A 20,689-nucleotide genomic window follows, 5' to 3' on the forward strand; every position below is an offset into this window, starting at 1 on the left:
CAGGTGAGTTGTATGCAAGATTTCAGTTGTTACTCACGAAAACAGTGTGTCATTTTGTTTGGCTGCTTACAGCTGCAACAGACGAACTCTGCACAAGAAGACTGACCAGTAGCAGGTTTGGATTTTAACTGCCACAAAAACTGAACAAAAGGCAATTCCCTTTTCAGCCCATGCAGTTTTTTAACTGGGAAAGGAAGATTATGGCAATACGAGAGTTGATGCGGCAAGCATGAGCGAGTTATACGTACTTCAAAATGACCTGCATGCACAGATCATTACCTACTATTATCCTGAAAGGATTGCACTTTTTTTCCATCAGCAGAGAGAAAAGACATAAGGGGGCTCAGACGACATACTCCAGGTTGGTTTCGTACCTAAGCATTAGCCAGTTTTACAAGAAAGACAATCAGATGCTCCAAATTCAAGTGGAAATCCTATCGGCAGTAACAGAGGGGCTAGCTTGTGCTGCTTCCTGGCTACGACTAGAAGAGAAAATCCACGGGCAGGTAAGCAGGTACAGAGCTTGCTGAGTACATCACCCTTCAGGCACCCTCTCTTCTCGGTGCCACACTGACAGGATTCAAGAGCACAATTTCCAGTCTCTGCCCATGTCCCTGGTGCGACAGAGCGTGGTGTGACAGGTGCCGGATTAGCTCCAGATATTAGGCTGCAGGAAGCACAGAGCATTCTGGGCCTTACCTCACTTTTCCTTTCTAACTTGTACCTTTTCTTTGACCTACATTCCTGAACTGCTCCTGTGGCACGAGGCAGACAGAAACCGTAAGTGGGAACATCTGACTTCTGCACATTCAAAAAAACTAAAGTATTTGGTGATTGTGAGCCTCTAAAAAACAAAGACCAACAAAAATATTAATGAGACTTTATTTTCTAAACTAACAGGCTTGCAACTGTTCAGAAATTTCAAAATAAAACAAGAACAAAATAAAACAAGGAACACCTGTTTCCCATTTTCCTCTTTTCACCTCTGTTACCAAGTCACACAGTTTTATTTTTCATCCATGTAGACCTAGAGCCAGGCAGAGGACCAGCCCAAAGCACCATGAAACCATCTTACGCGGATTTACACTTCTAACTGAGCAAGGGTGGTTTGCCCAAGAATTGAAGGAGAGGACGGGAAGAAGTCAGACCCATTCCAGAGTGCTAGGAAGCAGCAAAGGCAGGCTGCTCTCTGCGGGAAGGCGAGCCAGGAGCCAGGGTCAACCCCTGCAGAGGCAATGCACTCCATGCCACCAGATCTGAGCTGAGTGACCAGAGCACCCTGAGACACAAAGTGACAAACCAGGTTTGGAGGGGCCAGTCAAGAGCAGGAGGAGATAGGGCCAAAGACAGGAGAGGACCAGCTGCCCCATGGCTCTGGGGAGTCCAGCCAGGAGAACAGCTACCTACAGGGAAGGCCCGGACCTCAGCCAGGAGCAGAACCAGAGCCAAGCACTAACTAAAACATAGCTTGGGCAGGGACTAAAGGCCTCAGGCTGAGCTTAGAAGGGGCTCGTGCATGCAGGGGGTGTCTGAGGTGAGGCTGTTCAAGGTAATTATGGTCTAACAGTGGCCCCAGAGTCCTCACACTGGGTTTCGTTGCTTTGGAGTCCTTGAACGGCTCTACAACATGCCAGAATACCAATGCAGCACACACTGACGCTGTTCTTGCACTTCCTGCAACTGTGAAAAGTAAAACAGGTCTTGGGGCATCCTGAGCCCCCATGCTTGTCAGAGAGCCCTCTTCAGCACTAGTGTCTTCTGGAAGCAGACGTAAAGCCACTCAGCACAGCCACAAACGTCTGTGCCACAGGAAAATACGGATGAAAATTTTGAGGTTGGTTTGGTGTTAGAGAAGTGAGCTGTCATAAACGGCTTCCAAAGAGCTTTAAGGTCTGCTTGGGCAAAAACCTTCTCTAAGCACAACCTATTAAAAAAAAAAAAGAATATCCAACAAAAAAAATACCCCAACATGGCAATTTAAGCATTTCCTGATTTTAAAGGAAATTGTAACTCCAGGACTGAAAATTTTAATGCCAAGTTTTGTCCTGATAAATTTTTAAATGGCTCTTTTATGAATCTGTTGAAAAATACATTTATATTGAAAACAGCAAGTGATTCTTAACTATAACATTGTAAATATGACACCGAACTGAGGTTACAGATGGAACAATAATCTATCTCACAGAACAAAGCTTGTCAACGAAGTGGGATGAAATATTGTAACATAACCTAATTTATTATTGCCTTTTCATCCATCTTGTTTTATTATGGAAGTGTCAAAGTTCAAACCTCGATATTTAATCATTTAACAGTACTTTATTCAATGCTGGAGCAAGCATTGATGGCATAACTCTCGTCCCCGTGATACACACTGTTTCTCTGATACTTGTTCAATGTAGCCCTGCCTAGAGAATTGAAAAATGTTAACCTCATTAAGCTGCCTATGATCCTTTTCTCTTTTTTTCTGCAATAATCTTCTGATGGCTGCCCCCAAAACATTATCACTTTTATTTCTAGTAGATCCTGGAACATGAACAAACAACAAGGACTCTCTTGCTACGTAGTGACTCCTATTTTAAAGCTCATGGATCAATTCCTTTGGTACTATCTCCCATGTTAAATGAGTATTTTTGTTTAATGCCACACTTGCTTGTAGAGACTAACATTTTGGAATCAGCAGTCAACAACTGGCTAATAAAAGGTTTTTGTATTAGAAAAGCTGAGCACTAAGAAAGTAAGGCTTGATCCTGAAAATACAAGTGATTAGTCCAAATGTTGAAGTTACTCCTCACTGTTACACACACGTATGTTGTCGTAGGTGCTTGATAAATCAGGCTCAGGCAGCTAACTATATGCTTAAGTGATACAGAAGAATTAAGAGTCAAATAACTATCACCTGCTTCTCCAAATCTTTCATTGCTATTGTAGGGTTCAACTCTATATAAACTGCAATCAATGAGGAACTGTCCAGTGATTTAATTGATGAAATCCTGAAGTGATCAGAGACGTGATTTTCATAAACACAAAGTGCTGACCCAATTCTGCTTTCCACTGACTTCAGTGCAAGGTGGGGCCAGCACTGAGTATTTTAAAAATGCAATTCCATGGTCCCTTTTCTCTTTGCACTTTTAGCTGAACTTGTAAACAACGAAACTTTTTTTTTCAGAAATGTTGTCTTAAAATAGGCAGTCCAATCCCCAAAAACCACTCGCTGCCTCAATGCTGCGACACTGCATTCTTGGACTCAGGAAAACTAAGCCAATGATTTTGAACATTTCAAGAATTAATTGAATAAATGGAAATGTCAGAGCACACTTCATGTAAATGAGTTAAGTGCTACAAAAAGCTAAGCACTGTTAACTGTATTTAGTTAGTAATGCAGATGAAGAAGAGGGAAAACAAGAACGTGCTTAAGTCCTAATATGAGAAAGAACTTTGATTTCCTAAATTCCTTTCCACATGCCAACACCAAGTCAATATTTTGCTGAGTCTTCCTCCAAAATTCACATCGGAACTGTGGTCAGTATGAGGAAGCAAATCGCAGAACCGGATTTGGTGGCAACCTTTCAGTCAGAAGACACATGTGCAAATAAATCACAAATGGGTCAGTGCCTACCTAGTTTACACATAAGAGGAGCTAGATCAGGGTTTAATGTACACAGGCTATAATTTGGTCTCCATTAAGTATCTGCCACCTTGGACAAGTCTTTTGACTTCCTCATCCACGTTTTCCCCATCTCTAAAACTGGTAAAGTACTCAGAAAGTGTTTCGTATCTACAGCGGAAAGGTCAGACCAAGAGTTACTATGTTATTAATATCTTCTCATTGAGACAAGGACAATGCCTTACAAAATGTGTGCAGTTCTGGAATGCAAATTCCTAAAATATACAAATAACCTCTGTTTGGGTTTCCCCCTCATAAAAGATACTGTTGCAGAAAAAAAAAAGAAAACGGGCAAAAATGACTGCTGAAGAGATGTTCATGGTGCTGGAAATCATGCAAGACAATTAGCCACAGCAAAGGAACATTACTCTGGTTCCCCTTTCCTTCTTTGGGAAGTGTTAACATTATGTAGTCACAGTTAAAAATTGGCTACATTAATCAAGGCACTAAATCCTTAGTCACTGACTGTATTCCTATTTTTCAACGGATGGACTGCCTCAACGCAGATCCAGCCTTTTTAGATACATCCTCCGCGACTTGTAATACTTCATAAACAATCCAACCATGAGCTTGTGGATTCCCTCAAGAAGAGTTTTCATGCTGTAAAAAGCAATGAATATTCATTCTATTATTTAGCATTTTGTTTGCATGAGGCCAGCTGCCAACACTGGTGATCTGCAGCCCACACTAACACCTGTACTGACTGCAGCGAGCAACTGCTGCTTCAGATGCTGCTGAAAAAAGGTCTATCCATTTCATTACATGAGTCTTGGCCTGTGTTCCTTAGATGTGCACGCAGATATAGCTCTGACCAATTAATTTTTTTCTTCTTTACACAAAACATAACTAAAACCCATGTATGGTCTCCCAGTTATTTCCCCAAGTCAAGCCCCAGCTTCTTGTTCTCCTCCTCACACAATGGTCATCTCCTCACAACCACCGGCCTCTCCTTTTCCTCTTCCTACCATCCTGCCACCAACCGCTGTCACTGCCTCAGAACACTCTTCTCCATCACTGTCCACTTGGCCTATGCATGCAGACCATCCCAGCTTGCCTCACCTTCCTCCAAATCCTTCTGAGGACTGCTGCAAGGAAATCAGGGACTAGTGCAGGGGATCATGTGGACTTACTTGGCAATTTCGTCGCTTGCACAAACAAAGGGTGCAAACAGACAAAACCGTGACCGTTATAACTACTCCCTCCAAATGCCACTTGCCTTTTAGGTTGCTAGAGCATGTCCTCTCGCAAGTTTTGGGGCAGTTGTGCTGGACCCTTCCAGCACAGGCAGCACATCTCTGCCTCTAAACACTGCCTGGCTTCAGCGAGCCAGAGCAAAGCTGCCAGACTGTGAATAGGACAAAGGCACACCGCTGCCCGACCCTGCTGAGGCCCAGGGGGTAACCTGCAAGGTGAGGAACACAGCTGGGGCCATCAGCTCCGACTCACTAGAGTCCGTTTGATGAAGTGCTGAGACCACGGGCTCCTCCCAGCAGAGCCTCTCAGATGGAAGAGTAACACTGACAAGGTACACTGTGATTGCCATCGCTTGCTTCTTCTAGAGCCTTACCAAGGCATCGCCTTACTTTGCTCAGTTCACACCGACTTCTATGAAGTAGGGTAAGACCCTGCATCTGCACAGCACAGCCCAAACTCAGTGTCGGTGAATTTATCCTCCCCTGCCTTGAGCCAGTTCCAAGCCTATCAACTTGCAGTCATTAATGTATCGAGGATAAAGTACCAACGCCGCATGTGATGCAGAACTGATCATCACAAACATAAAACAAATTCACAAGAAAAGGAAACGTTATTCAAATAAGCTGCACGTTAGAGGAGAGACTGCCATGGACCTCCACATACCATTCCATCTTCACACAATGCTGCAGCACAAAATATAGCAGGAAAATCTGAAATGTCTACAGCATACTCATTATCTGCTGTCATTCGTAAGAGACTGGACAGTGAAATTACCAATTGCATTCCTACAGCAAACTTCCCGGCTCTGGAACTCTCTTTTGACGCTCTAGAGGTGGTCTCACTTGCTACTCAAATCTTAGCCTCCTCTCAGTTTCAGGCAGGGCTTGCCATCTCTTGGGGTTTTTAACCACAGCAGCACCATCATATGAGTATGCGGGCACATATAAATCCTGATGGCGTCCATGTACCCCTTTTCTTCTTTCCCTTTCCCCTTCCTCTCCTCCCGCAAAAGAGTGGGTCAAAGGAGTGTCAGAAGCTTTCTCACACTTAATGCTGTTAAGTCAGCTAATTGAATAAACATTTGTTTAACATTTGCTCCTATTTCACTAATGCACTGTGAGAATGAGAAGAATTTTATTCCCCTTCTCCCTGTCCCCCTCCCGTCCCCCCCCTCCCCAGGAGTGCCACTAGCTGTTATCGCAGTGACTAATGTGCTGTATGTGGCCATTATAGTCTTCAACTCTGAAATTACACCCAGGATGAACGATAGGCTCTGCCCGTATGCTGATTGGAGTTGGATGATGATTGATTAGAAGAAAGTCAGGCTACGTAGCCATGCAAAAAGAACCGCACTAAGCCACAAGCTTAAACACTAAAGAGCATTTCACCAGTGGCTTCAGAGCTATTAGATGTTTTCATACGAGCAGCATTTCTCACATCCAGGCTTGCGCATTTTATCTTCATTCTTTCAAATCCTGAAATTGCTTGGATAAGAGGGTTTTCTATATATATATATTTATACACATTTCTAAGAGTAGCCTGAACTTCTAGAGGAAATTGAAGAGGCTTTGTGTCAAGTACAGCTAAATCCAGCCTTTCTATATCAAACCCCTGCTAGAAAATTACTGTGCAGATGATAAGGCTGAAAGATATAATAAAAAGTGACTCTACTCAATTTACACTGCAATATTGGTATGACTGAATATTTTTCATTCAGGTGACTGATAAAATCACTAAAGTGTATTGCAGATAAATAAAGGAGGCTTCTGTCAAGAATAAACACCATTAATCATGAAGTCTCACCCTCTGAGTGGCTGTGCTATGCAACTGCACAAATGCACCATCACAAGTGGCATGTGACCCAGGGCCTCCTTTCTTCCCCCAGCTCCCTGGTGATGCTGTCTTCTTAGAAAAGTTCTTTTTTTTTTTTTTTTTACTGTCTTTACAACATTTGGAAGTCCTGTAATACCTTTTCCAATGGACTTTATGCACGATTGTAACTGAAATCTAAATTTCAGTGATGATACATTGAGCTAAAAATTGATACCATGAGACAAAGTGAATCAACAGACTGCGGCTGTAAATCCAGTGTTACAGTGAGAAGTCTGTATTTAAACTGGTATGGATGAGATCTTTGTCGTTCTAAGGCTGAAACAAATAGGAAAATTTTATCAGCTCCCATAAGCCCTCTTCCCTTTTCTCCCTAAACTACATTTTCTTAATGGTTTTATTACTCAGATTTGCTATCTCCAAATAGGTGCTGAGTTTCTTTTTGAACACACAAACATGAAATTTCTCAGCGTTGCAAATCCACCTGGGCAGAATCGATGGGTCTCCTTTCAAAAAGCAACTTAAAAACGGGACGTGTACTGAAAGAAACTGTTATACAGCAAAAGGACAGTCATACAAAGAGAAAATCAGACAACTTGAGTAACCTTTTTGTAACCTGTTTTAGAGCAAGTGATGATTCAATAGTGGCCATGTTATTAAGCTGGAATGAAGCAGTGCCCTACACACTAATGAGGTTAAAAAATGTAGTCAGGTCTTCATGTTAAAGGCACTTAGCAAGCAGTTTGCTTGGCAAAGACCAACTGTGTGTTGGAGCAGAGGACTAATCACACAGGCAGAAATCAAATCGACTGGAAGAATTAGGAGACTTGCGGCCCCGAGGAATGTAATTCATGCAGAAAAGCAGTTGTCAGAGCGAGGCCAGGGAACTGTGTGGGAAGAAAGCAAAATAAACAGCTCAACAAAGAAAACAAAGACACTCAAATAGTGGCTTTTCTAATGCTTGAGTACACTGAAACTTCAGTGGGTGCATATGACAAAAACCTCATCAAAGACGACCTCTGTATAAGCAATACACCGGTGGACGGTGCACCGGTTCAAAAACACTCAGAAAAGGCCTCAAGACCTTTAAAAAATAACCTTGAAGTCCTTATGCACAACAGAGCGAGTGCACAGACGTATGTGTATGCACGACCAGGAGAAGAAAAACATCCAAGTGGTACAAAGTGAAGAGAGATGAAATGCTTTCTACAATTCCTCCTGACTTCTCCGTCTACCACTCGCAGATCAGAAGAGGACGCAGCCTGCATGCAAAGATCGCTCCTGCCTATGTGCAGCAATTACTCTCGGGGGAAAAACGGCATCGCTAATTGGGGTCCAGTCCTGCAGCGTGCGGACTGGATCGCTGCGTCACCAGGGGGATTACTCGACCAGAAGTAAGAGCTTGAGGCTGGTCCTAAATCTCAAGTAAACTCATGGGGTATTCCCGGGAGGTTTTTCTTGTGATTGGTATGACCCCTGACAGTAAAATCAAACTTTGACATCAACCGATACATGAATTTCACAAACACGCTGTTCTCTCAAAAAACAATATTTTCAATGAATGGGGTTTTACTCCCATAATTTAATGCTTTTAAGTTTTTAGAAAATGAAGCTTTTGACACTTTTACCACTCTCTCCTCACTTCATTCATTCTTTGTAAGTCCTCCCTACCTCACACTGGAGAATGCCATGCTCACTGTTGTTTCAGCAAATTTCAGCTTCTCTTTTCCCCTTAACTCCTTCTCCCTGCCAAGGCAGGAGTTCCTCCTTCTGGTAAAGCACACAAAAAGCCTGTCGCGTTACCCCAAATAAACACTCTCCTTGATGTCTGTTCTGTGATGCCAAGAAACACTTTTTCCAAACTCAAAACCAAAGCAAAACAAATCCCTCAGCTTTCATTTCCAGTGCCTACTGTAAGTCACATCCACAATATTACAAAACTGAAATTTGGGGGAAGAGAGAAAGCCTTTCTTTGATTCTAATTTTGTATGATAAAATCAGATCTCAGTTGTTTATAACAAAAGCAAGGTGGCAATAACAAGAGATAAATTCAGTGACCGACTGTCTCTCCTGTTACATTTGCTACCTAAATTTCTTTGTGAGGGGAAAAATTGCCTAAAATTCTAACTACACGCCTGACAGAAACAGCGTTGTGGAGGTTCAGCACTAATCATTTCTCTTGAGGTAAGGCTGGATTTACTTCCCATCTCTGGACCAAGATTAGCAGTCAGCCCAAAACTGATACTCACAAGGTTTAGAGACGATTACTGAACCAAGAGTGTACCAGCTAGAATTTCTCACCTATTTGCAGCAGGGAAAAAACAAAACAGATGTACAGAAATACTGTATAAAATACACAGATTATTTTCTGAAATGCCTACCCTCCCCACCCTACCCCACTCCCCCCAAGATATAATTTTGGGAAAAAAAGACATTTTGAGAGTGCACCTCAGCAACAGTACCAAATGTATGGTACATGTGTATGCTGTACCCAGGACCAAAATTCAGTGAGTGACCTTATGAAAACACTTCTTCAGAGCTTGTCCTATCTTCCAAGCACTACTGCAAATAACAGGCGAACCATGGATCAGCACCAACCTACGCAAGGGCAGCATGAGTCGCAGGTATATAAAGCATAACTTGAATCAAAAGTGAACGCTGCTCAGTTAAAAGCAGGGAAGAAAGACACTCTGCCAAAAGTCACTTCTTGTACTTTTTCTGCCAGTATCAAAGGTTGAGGTGTGGGATCTGGCTGGGGTGTAACCAACTCAGAGTGGGGTAACGCTCAGTTCTCATGCTGGGCTAAGAGGTTTCATCTCCATCTGGCAAGCTTCTTTATTTGATCATGCAGGCGCTGAAAGCCCTCGTGGTGCTACATAATCCATGCTGCAAGTTGGTTCTCAGAAATGGTGACTATATAATGGCTGGAACATTATAGACATCAGAAGAAACAGTAGATAAAGGCTTCACACTAGTGTTCTTGCTCTATTTGTGTGCAAAACTGCAGTTAATGAAGCATTTCCTGGGCAAAGCCATAACTTCGAACAACCCCAAGAACCAGAAATGGGTGGGGACACCACTTGTAACGTGACTGTGGGGCGAAATACATGAAAAACAAGCACTAAGTGTAAAGCAAATCAATGTTCTGACTGCCTGTTTTTTAGAGGAGTGGTAAATTTTTGAAGTCTTTGAGGTAAAAGCACTATCTATATGCTGGAAGCATTAGCTCTCTAGAGAGAGTAGGTAGCTAGGCGTGCAGATGGAAAGACCAAGGGGAGCAAACTGGCCAACTTGGGACACACCTGCACCAGCAACATCACCTACACATTTGCTCTCTCGGCACCTCTGCTGCTCAATCTAATCACAGAGGTAGAAACATAGTTCACAGAAAAGGTGTCAGGATGGAAACCCGACATTCGAGGAATGACTATGGCAAACCAAGACAGAGGCAGCTACGCAAGCTTTCTTGGAACTGTCTTGATGATGGACGTTGATAGTGATCTTCCAGGGTGAAGCAGAGAACACCTGATTGCCCCTGGTCATTCAGCTCCTGCCCTCCCCGCCAAATCTGTCTACAATGGTGTTAAATGGGACTATTTGTGTTGGTGGCCTCTATAAACTGGACTAGACTATCAATCTTTTCTTCCACAAGCCAGTGGAAAAGACATGATAAATCTAGGCTGAATTTCAACAGGAGATACAGGACTGAAAGATGTGTATCTTTAAAGAGATAGCTACTTAAATCTGATATGTTTAGAAATTCTCCCTCATGTGAAATACTCCCTCATTTTCTGTTGATCCTTAACACCAATGGTAACAGCACCTCATAAATAAAGCTTTCAAGGAGACCATAGGTCAGTTCGTTCCTTCAGCTGCTTTGTACTCCCGGCTCATGGACTCCAGGATGTTTTGCCTCTGCATTTAACCTCTGTGGGGTCTCCAGAAAATAACCAACACACCTATAAAGTTGACTATAAATGCAGGCATAATCTATTGTAGGTTCAGACCTACACATTCAGTGCTGGAACGGACTAAGCAATATATTCTTGCCCGGTCTTTAATGGCAACTTCACAGGGCCTAGCTTCAACGAAAAGCTGCTTCTAAAATAAAGTCCCAAGTCCTTCCTTGGTCATGTTAAGCATCAAACATCATAACATTTTCCTTTAAATCATTCCCTCTATTTATCAATAACATCAGTCACAAATGTTGGCCCAGCCTACCCTGAGGCACACAGATAAAACACCCACTGAGCACATTCCTTTGGGTGGAATTAGGGTCTTGTCTTTTTTTTCCTACCATTATATAATGGAGAATATGCATGGGGCAGCTATTTAGTCTCCTACATCGCAGAAGCAGAGTTGACAGCAGTCTGAGAGCCTGTTGTTACAAATATGCCAACAAATATAGACATAGACATATAATATAGTGGATTGAGTAAGGGATGACAAAAACGGAAGCAAAGTGTTATTTAACTTCTGTTTTTTCTTCCTTTGAGGAAAAAAGTCTGAACTAAATTCAATCCATACCCCAAGACTACAGAACATGATGTCTTTGTTGGGGGAAGAGAGAGTCTAAGTCAGGGAAAGATTGCATGAGAGTATGATGAAGATGCGCTATGCTCCTACACTGCAGATGTACTCATTTTGCTTGCACTTCTTCCAGTTTATACCTACTCTTACTTTAGGGACTTCCAATTCACAGCACAGAAATCTCACCAATACACTTAAAAAAAAAAAAAGAAAAGAAAAAAAAAGAGGGAAAAGGAAGGAACGCTAAGACTGTAACATTTCAGTTCTCTTTGAAGCAAGATTTAACATGAGTGGAAGAATTGTACTGAAAAAAAAGGAGTCTGTCACAGTCCAGTACCTCACAGGCCACTGCAACAAGTTTGACAGCAGCCTCTATAGAGTTGGCTTGCTTCTGGTTCACTGCACGTGAATACCACAGTCAATATCTGCTCACTCGACTAATACTGCTGACTACAGCACAAAGAACACAGGAATTTTATCCAAGAAACCACAGGCTCAGAGCCTCTGAATGTGCACTATATTTAGAGCTTGCATTCTTTGCAGCTGATAATAGAATGAGATAACAGAAACTTCAAGCAGCAGAACTCTAGCATTTTAGCTACTCTACACATTTTTGGTTAAATGTTAAAATAAGGTACTGATCCCCGTTCTCAACGGTTTTGCTCACGAATATTTTTCCTACTTTTTTGTTCATGTTTTCCCTCTACTCTTCCATCCTTCCCAGACTCTGCACAGCTCCTTCCAGTAGTTTTAACTGCAAAGATCTAGAATTGTTCCGTCAACGGTAAATGCAAGCAAAGATATTCACGCTGTTATGGGAAGAGGATGCACACACACGCACACACACACAGAAATATGCAGCTTGGATACACCCACACATAGGGACAGCCCCAAAAGCTCAAAGTCATGCTTAGTTATTCCTCAGTCTGCAGAAAAACATAACACACAGCAAGGTGTCCTGAGGCACGATTTTGCTGCCCATTTATTTTGCTTCCAACACTCCTCCCCATTCATGCTGGTTTGAAATCCAGCCTTAGGGAACCACTTCTCACGGGCAGCCAAGAATTTGTCTAAGCACTGTTAACTGCCCAGTTGGAGCAATTCAGCCAAGTGGGTTTGCTATTCAGCGCGGACAGACACCTCACTGCTGCTAAACCCAGGAACCACTTCTCTGCACCCACACAAACCTCCTCAAGGGCTCCACGGGATAAACCTCTGCCACTCCGCCTCTCCGCTGGGGCTCAGGCAACCAGTTGCCTTTAGATCAAAGAGGAGCATTCCTGAGGGATTTCCCTCTTTTTTCTCCTTCCTGGGAAGTTGCCCTGGAAGTTGTTGCTACTACCAAGTGACCATGCCGTCCATGTGAGGTGGCGAGCCCGGAGCCAGCCGGTGGAAGCATGTCCTTCTCACTAAAACTGGGGGCTGATGCCTCTTCAAGGGCTTTTCTTGACATTAAAAAAACCCAAACAAAAAACACACAAGATTTGGGTGGAAGTTTCTGCTAAAGAATTTTTAACAAAACAAACCATTTACAAGCTCTTCCTTCCGCATTAAAAATTTTCCTCTTATTTCCACCGCTGTAACTTCCCCAGCCATCCCAAAATCAAGCTGGCTGTGTGAGAAGAACAAAGAGACTCTGTTAACACAATATTTATCTGCTGCTATTGTTTCTTCTTTATAAATCTGCAGTTCCTTGGCATTACAATTAGCTACTCCAGAGAAAATGATTATGTCACAAAGTATTATCCGCCACAGAAACAGATGAATGATGTGAACCAAATGTAATCTGGTGCGCTTAGAGGCAAGTCTGTTGACTTTCATGTAAATGTGCTTGCTAAAAACAGGGACAATTTTTACCAATGAATCCTTATTTGATCTAGAATTTATTTGGCAGCAGAAATGAACTTTTAAATGACACTCTCTTCTCAATGCTGCTTTTTCCTAGTAGGAAGAGAGCAAATCTCTCAGAAATGTACAAGAGTTGAATGGAGCGTACACAAACTTCAGACTACAGCTTAATCAATGTAACTGTGAAACAGCTACATTCAAAAACATTTACCTAATTTTACCCCCATCGTAACCTACTTTTTTCTCCTTTTAGGTGTGCCTCAGAGTCAAGAGTTAAGAGAATTACAAACCCTTTTTTTCTTGCAATTCAGTATATCCCACCAGTAATTTGCTTTCCAAACTTTTCCCAGTTCCAGATAGTTTTAAAAACAGGCTGTTTCTGCAGCTGCTCTGCCAGCCTGCTCGCAAAGGAGAATTTATGATCTGCAAGTCTTAAGGTAAACATCACTAAACAAGTACCAACAGCTAAACAAAACACTGATTCACTTCTTTAAATGATGTAACACTACATGCTGAGTGAGAGATGGCAGCTTTAGTCTAGACTCAGGTTTCCTCTTCCCCTTATTGTCAAAGGCCTGGCACTAAATGAAAACTATCTGTTGAAGTTTGTGTGTGGGCATCTGGCCCTGCTATTTTACTTCTGTGAATTACCATGGCTGCGCTGCTCTGTCACTATGAAAAGAGGCATGCAAGTCCCTTGCAGAGACTACAACATGCATATCTGTGGCATAGAACAAACATGGAATTAACCTTAACAAGTCACCAGACCATGTTGCTTCCCTCTCAGAGACTCACCATAAAAATCCTCCAGGCTGTCTGCAGCTGCTTACTCTCAATGCTGCACTTCACTTCCAGGGACGGGTTTCTTGGGGTGCTTCCCACTTAATACAGGATTTCTCCCTGCTTACAGAAAATACTTTCATGGCTGATTTTGGAAAGCTGTAACTACAGTCATCTCATCATGTCCCAAGAGCTTCCCATTTTTTCTTCTTCGATGGCTTCTGGCTAAACCATAAAACCCGTTCCAAGTCTTAAAGTAATTAAATCCAATTCAACGAGGGATGTTTTTCACACTGGGTGGGGCTCTCCTTCCTGCCGTGAAAGGATCAATGAATGCTCTGACAAGCTGACAGACTCCTTGCCAAGTCTCCAGCTTAAAGGTACACTGAGGTAAAGCAGCAGGTAAATGATTTAAGAGGTTTCAACATCAAGTTTTTGCTGGGTTGTTTTTTCTTTTTTAAATAAGAGCTTAGGAATTAAAGCGCAGAGGAAAAATTAAAACGTTAGTGATGGGGCTGGGAAAACCTAAACATCCTACCAAACGTGTGGCAAGCAGTTTTTCTCATAATCAAGGATATCTAGCAGAGCCAATGCTTTAATCTTCTCACATTCAGACATCCCCTATCATTCTGCATGGCCCAAAATGAGAGGCTGCTGAGAGCTGAGCATCTGGGACTGACTCTCCTTTCCTGCTTACCCTTATATAACTGATATCTGTATAAATTAGATATGAAATAACATGTCTAAGAATCAGACCCTCTTTTTATCAAGCTGAAGCTGGCTGCAAGCAAAACACATGCTTCGCTTTAGCGCCGGTGCATTCGGACAGCTCAAAATATATATATATTCAAGGCATTCGTGTTAGACATATGCACAATCATCTGCACGTGCATCATTTCAGGGCTTGAGACTGCCAAACTCGGATGCCGCTAGCCTCCACCAGCAGTTACAAAAAAAACGGACCTTGGAGTATCGTGGATCCTAGAAAGCTACAAGACAGTAGCTTTACCTTGCAGCTTCTTCCTTGCAAAGGCAGCCTCCCCTGTCTGTTAGCATATGGGTAATGTCAGTGCACCTTCCATCTGATTTACCTGCTTATGCTCCCTTACTCACAGCCCAGGACTAACGTTAAGATGAGATGGCAAAAGAAAGGCAGAGACTAAATGGATGAACGTTTTGGGACACACGTGGTGCATCTTGTAGTACAGTCAATCTCAAAATTTTTAATTTTTTATTAGCCTCCTGCACCACGTGCGTTAACGGCTCTGAGTCACGCACAGGCTGCCACCCTGGAGCCATTCCCAATATTGTCACCCGGCAGTTGTCCACTGCCCCATCTCTGCAGGAAATAATTCCTTCATAGTCACGTAAACAGCACCTGGAAATCCTCAGTTAGGTCACCTTCACAAGCTGTCCAATTCAACTTTCAAATGGAGCAGATTTGGAGCAACCTATTAATGCAACTTGGTGAAGGTCTGGGAATGAATGAATGACCAAGAGTGGTAGCTTACTAAATCTCTGCAGTTAAATCCATCAGTGGAAGTCTGCCTCGGCCTTAGGAGTGGTTTTCAGTGGGTTTTTTTGGTTGGTTGTTCTGTTTTAAGAAATAAAACCTCTCATCTCAGCTAAATTAGATTTTAAAAGTTGTGGGATTATAAAGTTATTTACACTTGCACTGTCATAAAAATAGTCAAGACACCCTTATTCTTCCCTGCTCTCTGCTAAAAACAAAGCCAACATCAGAAAAGACCTCATGTAACTGGAAGAGTCATCCAGTAGAAAATTTATGGTTTGGTTATTCAGGAGTATTTAAAAAACGGATGCTCAAAGTATTAGTTTATGTTCAAATAAATACCCTCATTAGAAGCACAATTTTGAACCACTGCACAAACTGGAGAAGGCATCACACTCTGTCGGATGGCCTAGCTAGTGTAAAGGACCAAAACACAGCTTGACTTTAGTTTCTCCTTTAGTATCTTACTTTAGGAATCAATTTTGAAAATTAAGAAAGAAGTAGACAAAAAAAAACAAAGAAGAACAAAGCCAATAGAGAGATTACTAAAGCTAAGCTTCTTTTGGTATATTTTAATCATACGATGTTCAACAAGTAATTTTACTTGCTAGTTCAACAAAAAGTAGCAAAAATGAATTACAGTTTACCAGTATATTTTTTTTTTTAAACTAAGGTTCACGTCTGGATTTGGAAGGAAAAAAAAAAAAAAGAAAAAAGGAAACACAAGCTCCAGCTCCAATTACACTGTTTGTATGTTGCTGCTCAAGAACTACTTCAGTTTCATAAATCTTCCCTGAAGTATAAACCAAAGATGTACTGCAGAAATTCCAGGATAACTGCACAGTCTTAACAAACAGGTTTTGGTAACGCAAACTGACACATTTCAGTACATATTCATAAGGGTTGGGGGTTATTATTCGGCTGTAATTGCAGTTGTTCTAACACCTAATAAGCCATGGCTAGAAAAACAAAGGCAGGTTAATTTGTGATTTCCTCTACTCATTCAGAGGCAAATTAAGTGTCAAACAGCTAATACAGAACATATTTCATTTTATGAGATTTTAATTTAATTCTGCACCATATCATTGATGCCTTAATGTAGGGTGGTTTATCTAAGAGGAAGAGCAATTTATAAACCTCTTTCAATTGAAATCTTTAATGATAGGATACGATAGCATAATTACAGCAATGCCTGCTAGTCCTACTATACATAAGTATCTGTCAGCAATTCCATCATAAACATAAACCCTTCTTTTAGGGGTTTATAACTCAAATTATAAAATTGCCTCCAGGCTGAAATTTGGGATACAACAGTTCTGCCCATCAGTAGTTAAACTACAAGAATTATACATATAAATACAAATAGGTATGCATCTTTAGAGCTGCAACTACCTGAGAGTCCTGTACACCTCAAGAATTCCTCCTTTCTTTTTTCTTTTTTACTTAGCCACTATTCAGAATTATGTGCACACACTGCAGGTATCATGTGGACAAGGCCCTCTCCACATTTTTTCTGTACTTGTGTTATACCTAAACCAATTCCACTAAGGCTTGACAGGTTCTGTAACACATTTCTAGGAGCCTGGATAACTGGAATGATGCCAATTTTTTGCCCTTTTTTATTTATATTACACACACACACATTTGAGAGTGTTATGAAGCTGAGGAGAAAACCACTCGAACAGTGAAGTCATTGATGAAGCTGTGGGTAAACACTTGTATCCTGACTGGTGTTCTTGCCATTTTCTCTCAGAATTCTCAAATAGCTTCTCAGACTCAAATCTTTCTTCTCTCTTTTTTTTTTTCTCCCCTCCTAATGGTTGTTAGGACAGCAGTTCAAGTAACAATCCCAAATCTAACATTCCTAAGTGATACTCCTGCCAGCCTCCCTAAAACTTACAAGAAAACTGCTGGGTGTCTACCCCCACACATGCATTAAAATGTATTCCTAAAAACTGCAAAAGCACGAAAAACCTTAACATCTACAAAGAAACTGTTCAGTCCGACAGGGTTGGTTTGGTTTTGTTTTTTTTTTAAATTTACTTAATTATGTATTTACATTTAATTACACCAACCAAAACTCCAAGGCTCTGAGGGTCCACCACAGCTCATCGTTCCAACGGCAATCCAAATGAAATGAGAGGAAGAACTGACAGAAGCTAATAGAAAAATAAACAACCGGTATTGAGCAAATTCTGAGTTTAAAGCCTGGGTTTGAATGTACATCTATATCAGCTGCCTGCATTCGTATCACACCATGCTAAGATCTTGTCTCTAACCAGCCTCCGCAGGCCCTGGCCCCGAGGTACAGCAGGGAGCGGGAACGGTGGTCTACTCACCTGAAAGTGCCACCTGTGGGCGCAGGGTGTCATGGTATGGGCTGGGTTCATGGGGCTCAGGCTCCTCCCTACCTGGTCTGCTTTGCACCAAAGGCAAAAAAAAAAATGTCCCACTATCTTCAGAGCGAGCAGACTCGTCCCCCCAAAATATCCAGCTCCCAAAAATATCCAGGCAAGACACTCACTGCACTGCAAAATCTGGGATGACCGTGTAATGACTCTGTCTGAGCCTGCCACCTTCAGCTTACAATGGCTTTTAGCAGCAAATTTGAGCATACATTTCATTATATTTTATCATGCACTAGACTGTGGTGTAAACAGGGATGCATCAGAGGAACTGCGAGGAATAAATCACAAGTTTCCATACACTCTCTTTCTATAAATACCCACTTTTTCTCTAATGCCTAAGAAGACTGCAACACAGATTTATTACTCACCTCCAGGCAAATTTGCTCTGAAATTACAATTCAGTAATAGAAGAGTGACCCAAAAAACCTGTTAGTAAAATATTGTGTGTGTACTTGGGCATGTAGTTAGGATTGTTAATATCAATTAATTTTGCTCACAGAGGAGGACTTGTTTTAAAACAACTTCATTTTTCTTCTGCATATATGTAATTACACAGCTGTAACTAATAGCCATAGCAAAGCAATCTGCCATCTAAACAACTAGCATTATTCTTCAAAGTATTACTTGTGCTTTTCTTCTTGTATTTTCTCAGTATGAGAGGTGATTAGTAGATATGATTAAATGTATATATCAAGCCTTTTAGCAAAGCAAAAAGCCTTACTTTTTGGCTCCATTTTTAACGTTACATAGCAGTTTTATGGACACAGCAACTGTTTTATTCTGCAATGCCGATATCTGTCTCCCCATATAGAAGAAGATAATATTTATTTCTACAAGATTTCACCACCACCATCCTTTTCTAATGCACGTTATCACTGGTATTAATTTATTTTATCTCTGTGTAAACCATGTGCTCTATCACATTTGCCATTTTGTTTGGGTGACATTCCCATCAATCAACCGATTGCCTGTGCATGCACACAACAGGGACTACGAAAATTTACCAAAAGTTTCATTATGCTTCATAGCAGTCACTGGAAAAATATCCAAAATTTTAACACAAGAGAAAATTTTAGCTACGAAGAATCCCAATCCTAATACAGACAAAAGACATGTTTTGTCTGGCTGTATTTCACAGGGTACAGCTCTTTTTAATTTAGTATTTATAGAGAAGCAGCACAGAGAATAAATGTCAGCAAACCACATAGGTAACAATTGCCAGCCACCAAATACAAGAGGAATTCCTCAGGCATCAGCCTGGGTTTTGCTTCGCTAACAGATAACCTCGATGCTTTCCAAAGATAAACCTTGCTCTCTGGCAAGACTGGCAAAGTGCTCCAGGTGCACAGCTTTACGCACTGAAAGGTTCCCATACTTGCCTGTTCTTCCCAGCTGCTGAAGAGAAGGGAAATACTGAATACTCACACATGCAGAGGAGGAATGGGAGATGGTTCGTAATGGTAGCGTCCCTCATGATGTCTCGCATCAATTGGTACAGGAGGGTGGAATGCTGGAAAGAGGTGAGGCGGATCTGAAAAAACAAGCGAGGTTCCTGGATCTGAATATCTCCAACGACTCGTTCAAAACAACATTCATAAAGACAGAACAGGTATTGAAAAGCATGTGTCAACAGCGCTACAACTTATGGGTCGTGCTCTCCTTCCCTGCTGCAGCCAGTCAAGTCTGTCTGAGAAGAGAGTTTGGCCCACAGTGTTTGCATGAATATGTATTTACTAATTTTAATATTCTATTTTTATAGTCAAAATGGAAAGGGATGTATAGAAGCCTTTAATAAATAATTATGTGCCCATATGCGAAGTGTCAGATCAAAAGGACCATCAAGCCTTTCATAAGCATTCCTGATTTATTTATTTTTTTATTAGAACAAGAAAAAAAAAATCATCCTGGGACAAAAAGCCTAAGCAGAGAATACAATAAAATTTTTTAAAAAAATTGTATATCCCCATAGGTGTACACATAATCCTACAACAGAAAGCAAAACTGAAGCAGCATGTGGAGAAATTACTATCCTGAGGTAAGACTATGGAGTTAAAAGGGAAATGCAGCTGGGAAAGGCAGTACTGGAGACTTAACTGCCTCACATTGCCACATACACAGGAATGTGCCTGAGGACAGGAGAACTCATTCCATACACCACTCTTAAAAAGGAACGCCACAGTAAAGCTCCTGCCTCCTCCAAGGCTTTCGAAGGACTGGGGGTGGTTTTCCAGATGCGAGGGCTCCCCTTTCCTGCTATTTCCAAAGAGAAGCCGCCACGAGGAGGCTGACAAAAGGGGCAATGTGCCCCCACAGGCTCTGCCCTGAGGGGCCAAGGGCAAGCCCACTCCACTGCTCCTCCCGCGCCTGCGGCAGGATCACGCCTCCGCTTTGCAGGACACCTGGCCCAGGAAGCACAGCTCTGCACCAGCACACACCACGGTGTGCGACTTGTGTCTAAAGGAGTTTATGGCTGACCGTGCTGCTCACGGCTGCCTCTCAAACGCTCGAAAGTCGAACGAGACGCTGAGCATCTCCAGCTGCATGAAATAAACCCATCCTGCCCAATTATTACCCGATTGCCACTTTGGATGAAGTCATGTGTTTGTCCGACACTGAAAATTGTGGAGCACAGACATTAGGTCATGTCATGGATTTACTAAAATGTTTCTAGAAAGAAAGTAAACTTTAATTACCCACTGACACACTGACAGTAAAAAGTAACCCTGTTTCGGTTTTGCTGCTGACTCTTTATAAAGGATCCCCTCTTTGCTGCCTTTCCTATTTAGTGAAATGTAATCCTCCTCTTCAATTTAGAATCATGGAATCATAGAATGGCCTAGGCTGGAAGGGACCTTAGAGATCATTTAATCCAACCTCCCTGTCACGGGCAGGGACGCCTCTCAACTAGATCAGGCTACTCAA

At 41.9% G+C, this 20,689-nt stretch overlaps 1 protein-coding gene across 1 annotated transcript in view; it reads right to left on the reverse strand.

The window, feature by feature from the left end:
• Positions 1–19,298, reverse strand: part of LOC104271824 (transcriptional activator GLI3-like) — a gene marked incomplete at both ends in the record, with an annotated part of 57,200 nt that extends 37,902 nt beyond the window's left edge. The window contains one exon of the mRNA XM_009866620.1: positions 19,193–19,298. Coding sequence (XP_009864922.1) covers positions 19,193–19,298 — 106 coding nt within the window. The remainder of the gene's footprint in view (positions 1–19,192) is intronic.
• Between the last annotated feature and the right edge of the window lie 1,391 nt (positions 19,299–20,689).

Source organism: Apaloderma vittatum, unplaced genomic scaffold (assembly GCF_000703405.1).
Source record: "Apaloderma vittatum isolate BGI_N311 unplaced genomic scaffold, ASM70340v1 scaffold9533, whole genome shotgun sequence".
NCBI lineage: Eukaryota > Metazoa > Chordata > Aves > Trogoniformes > Trogonidae > Apaloderma > Apaloderma vittatum.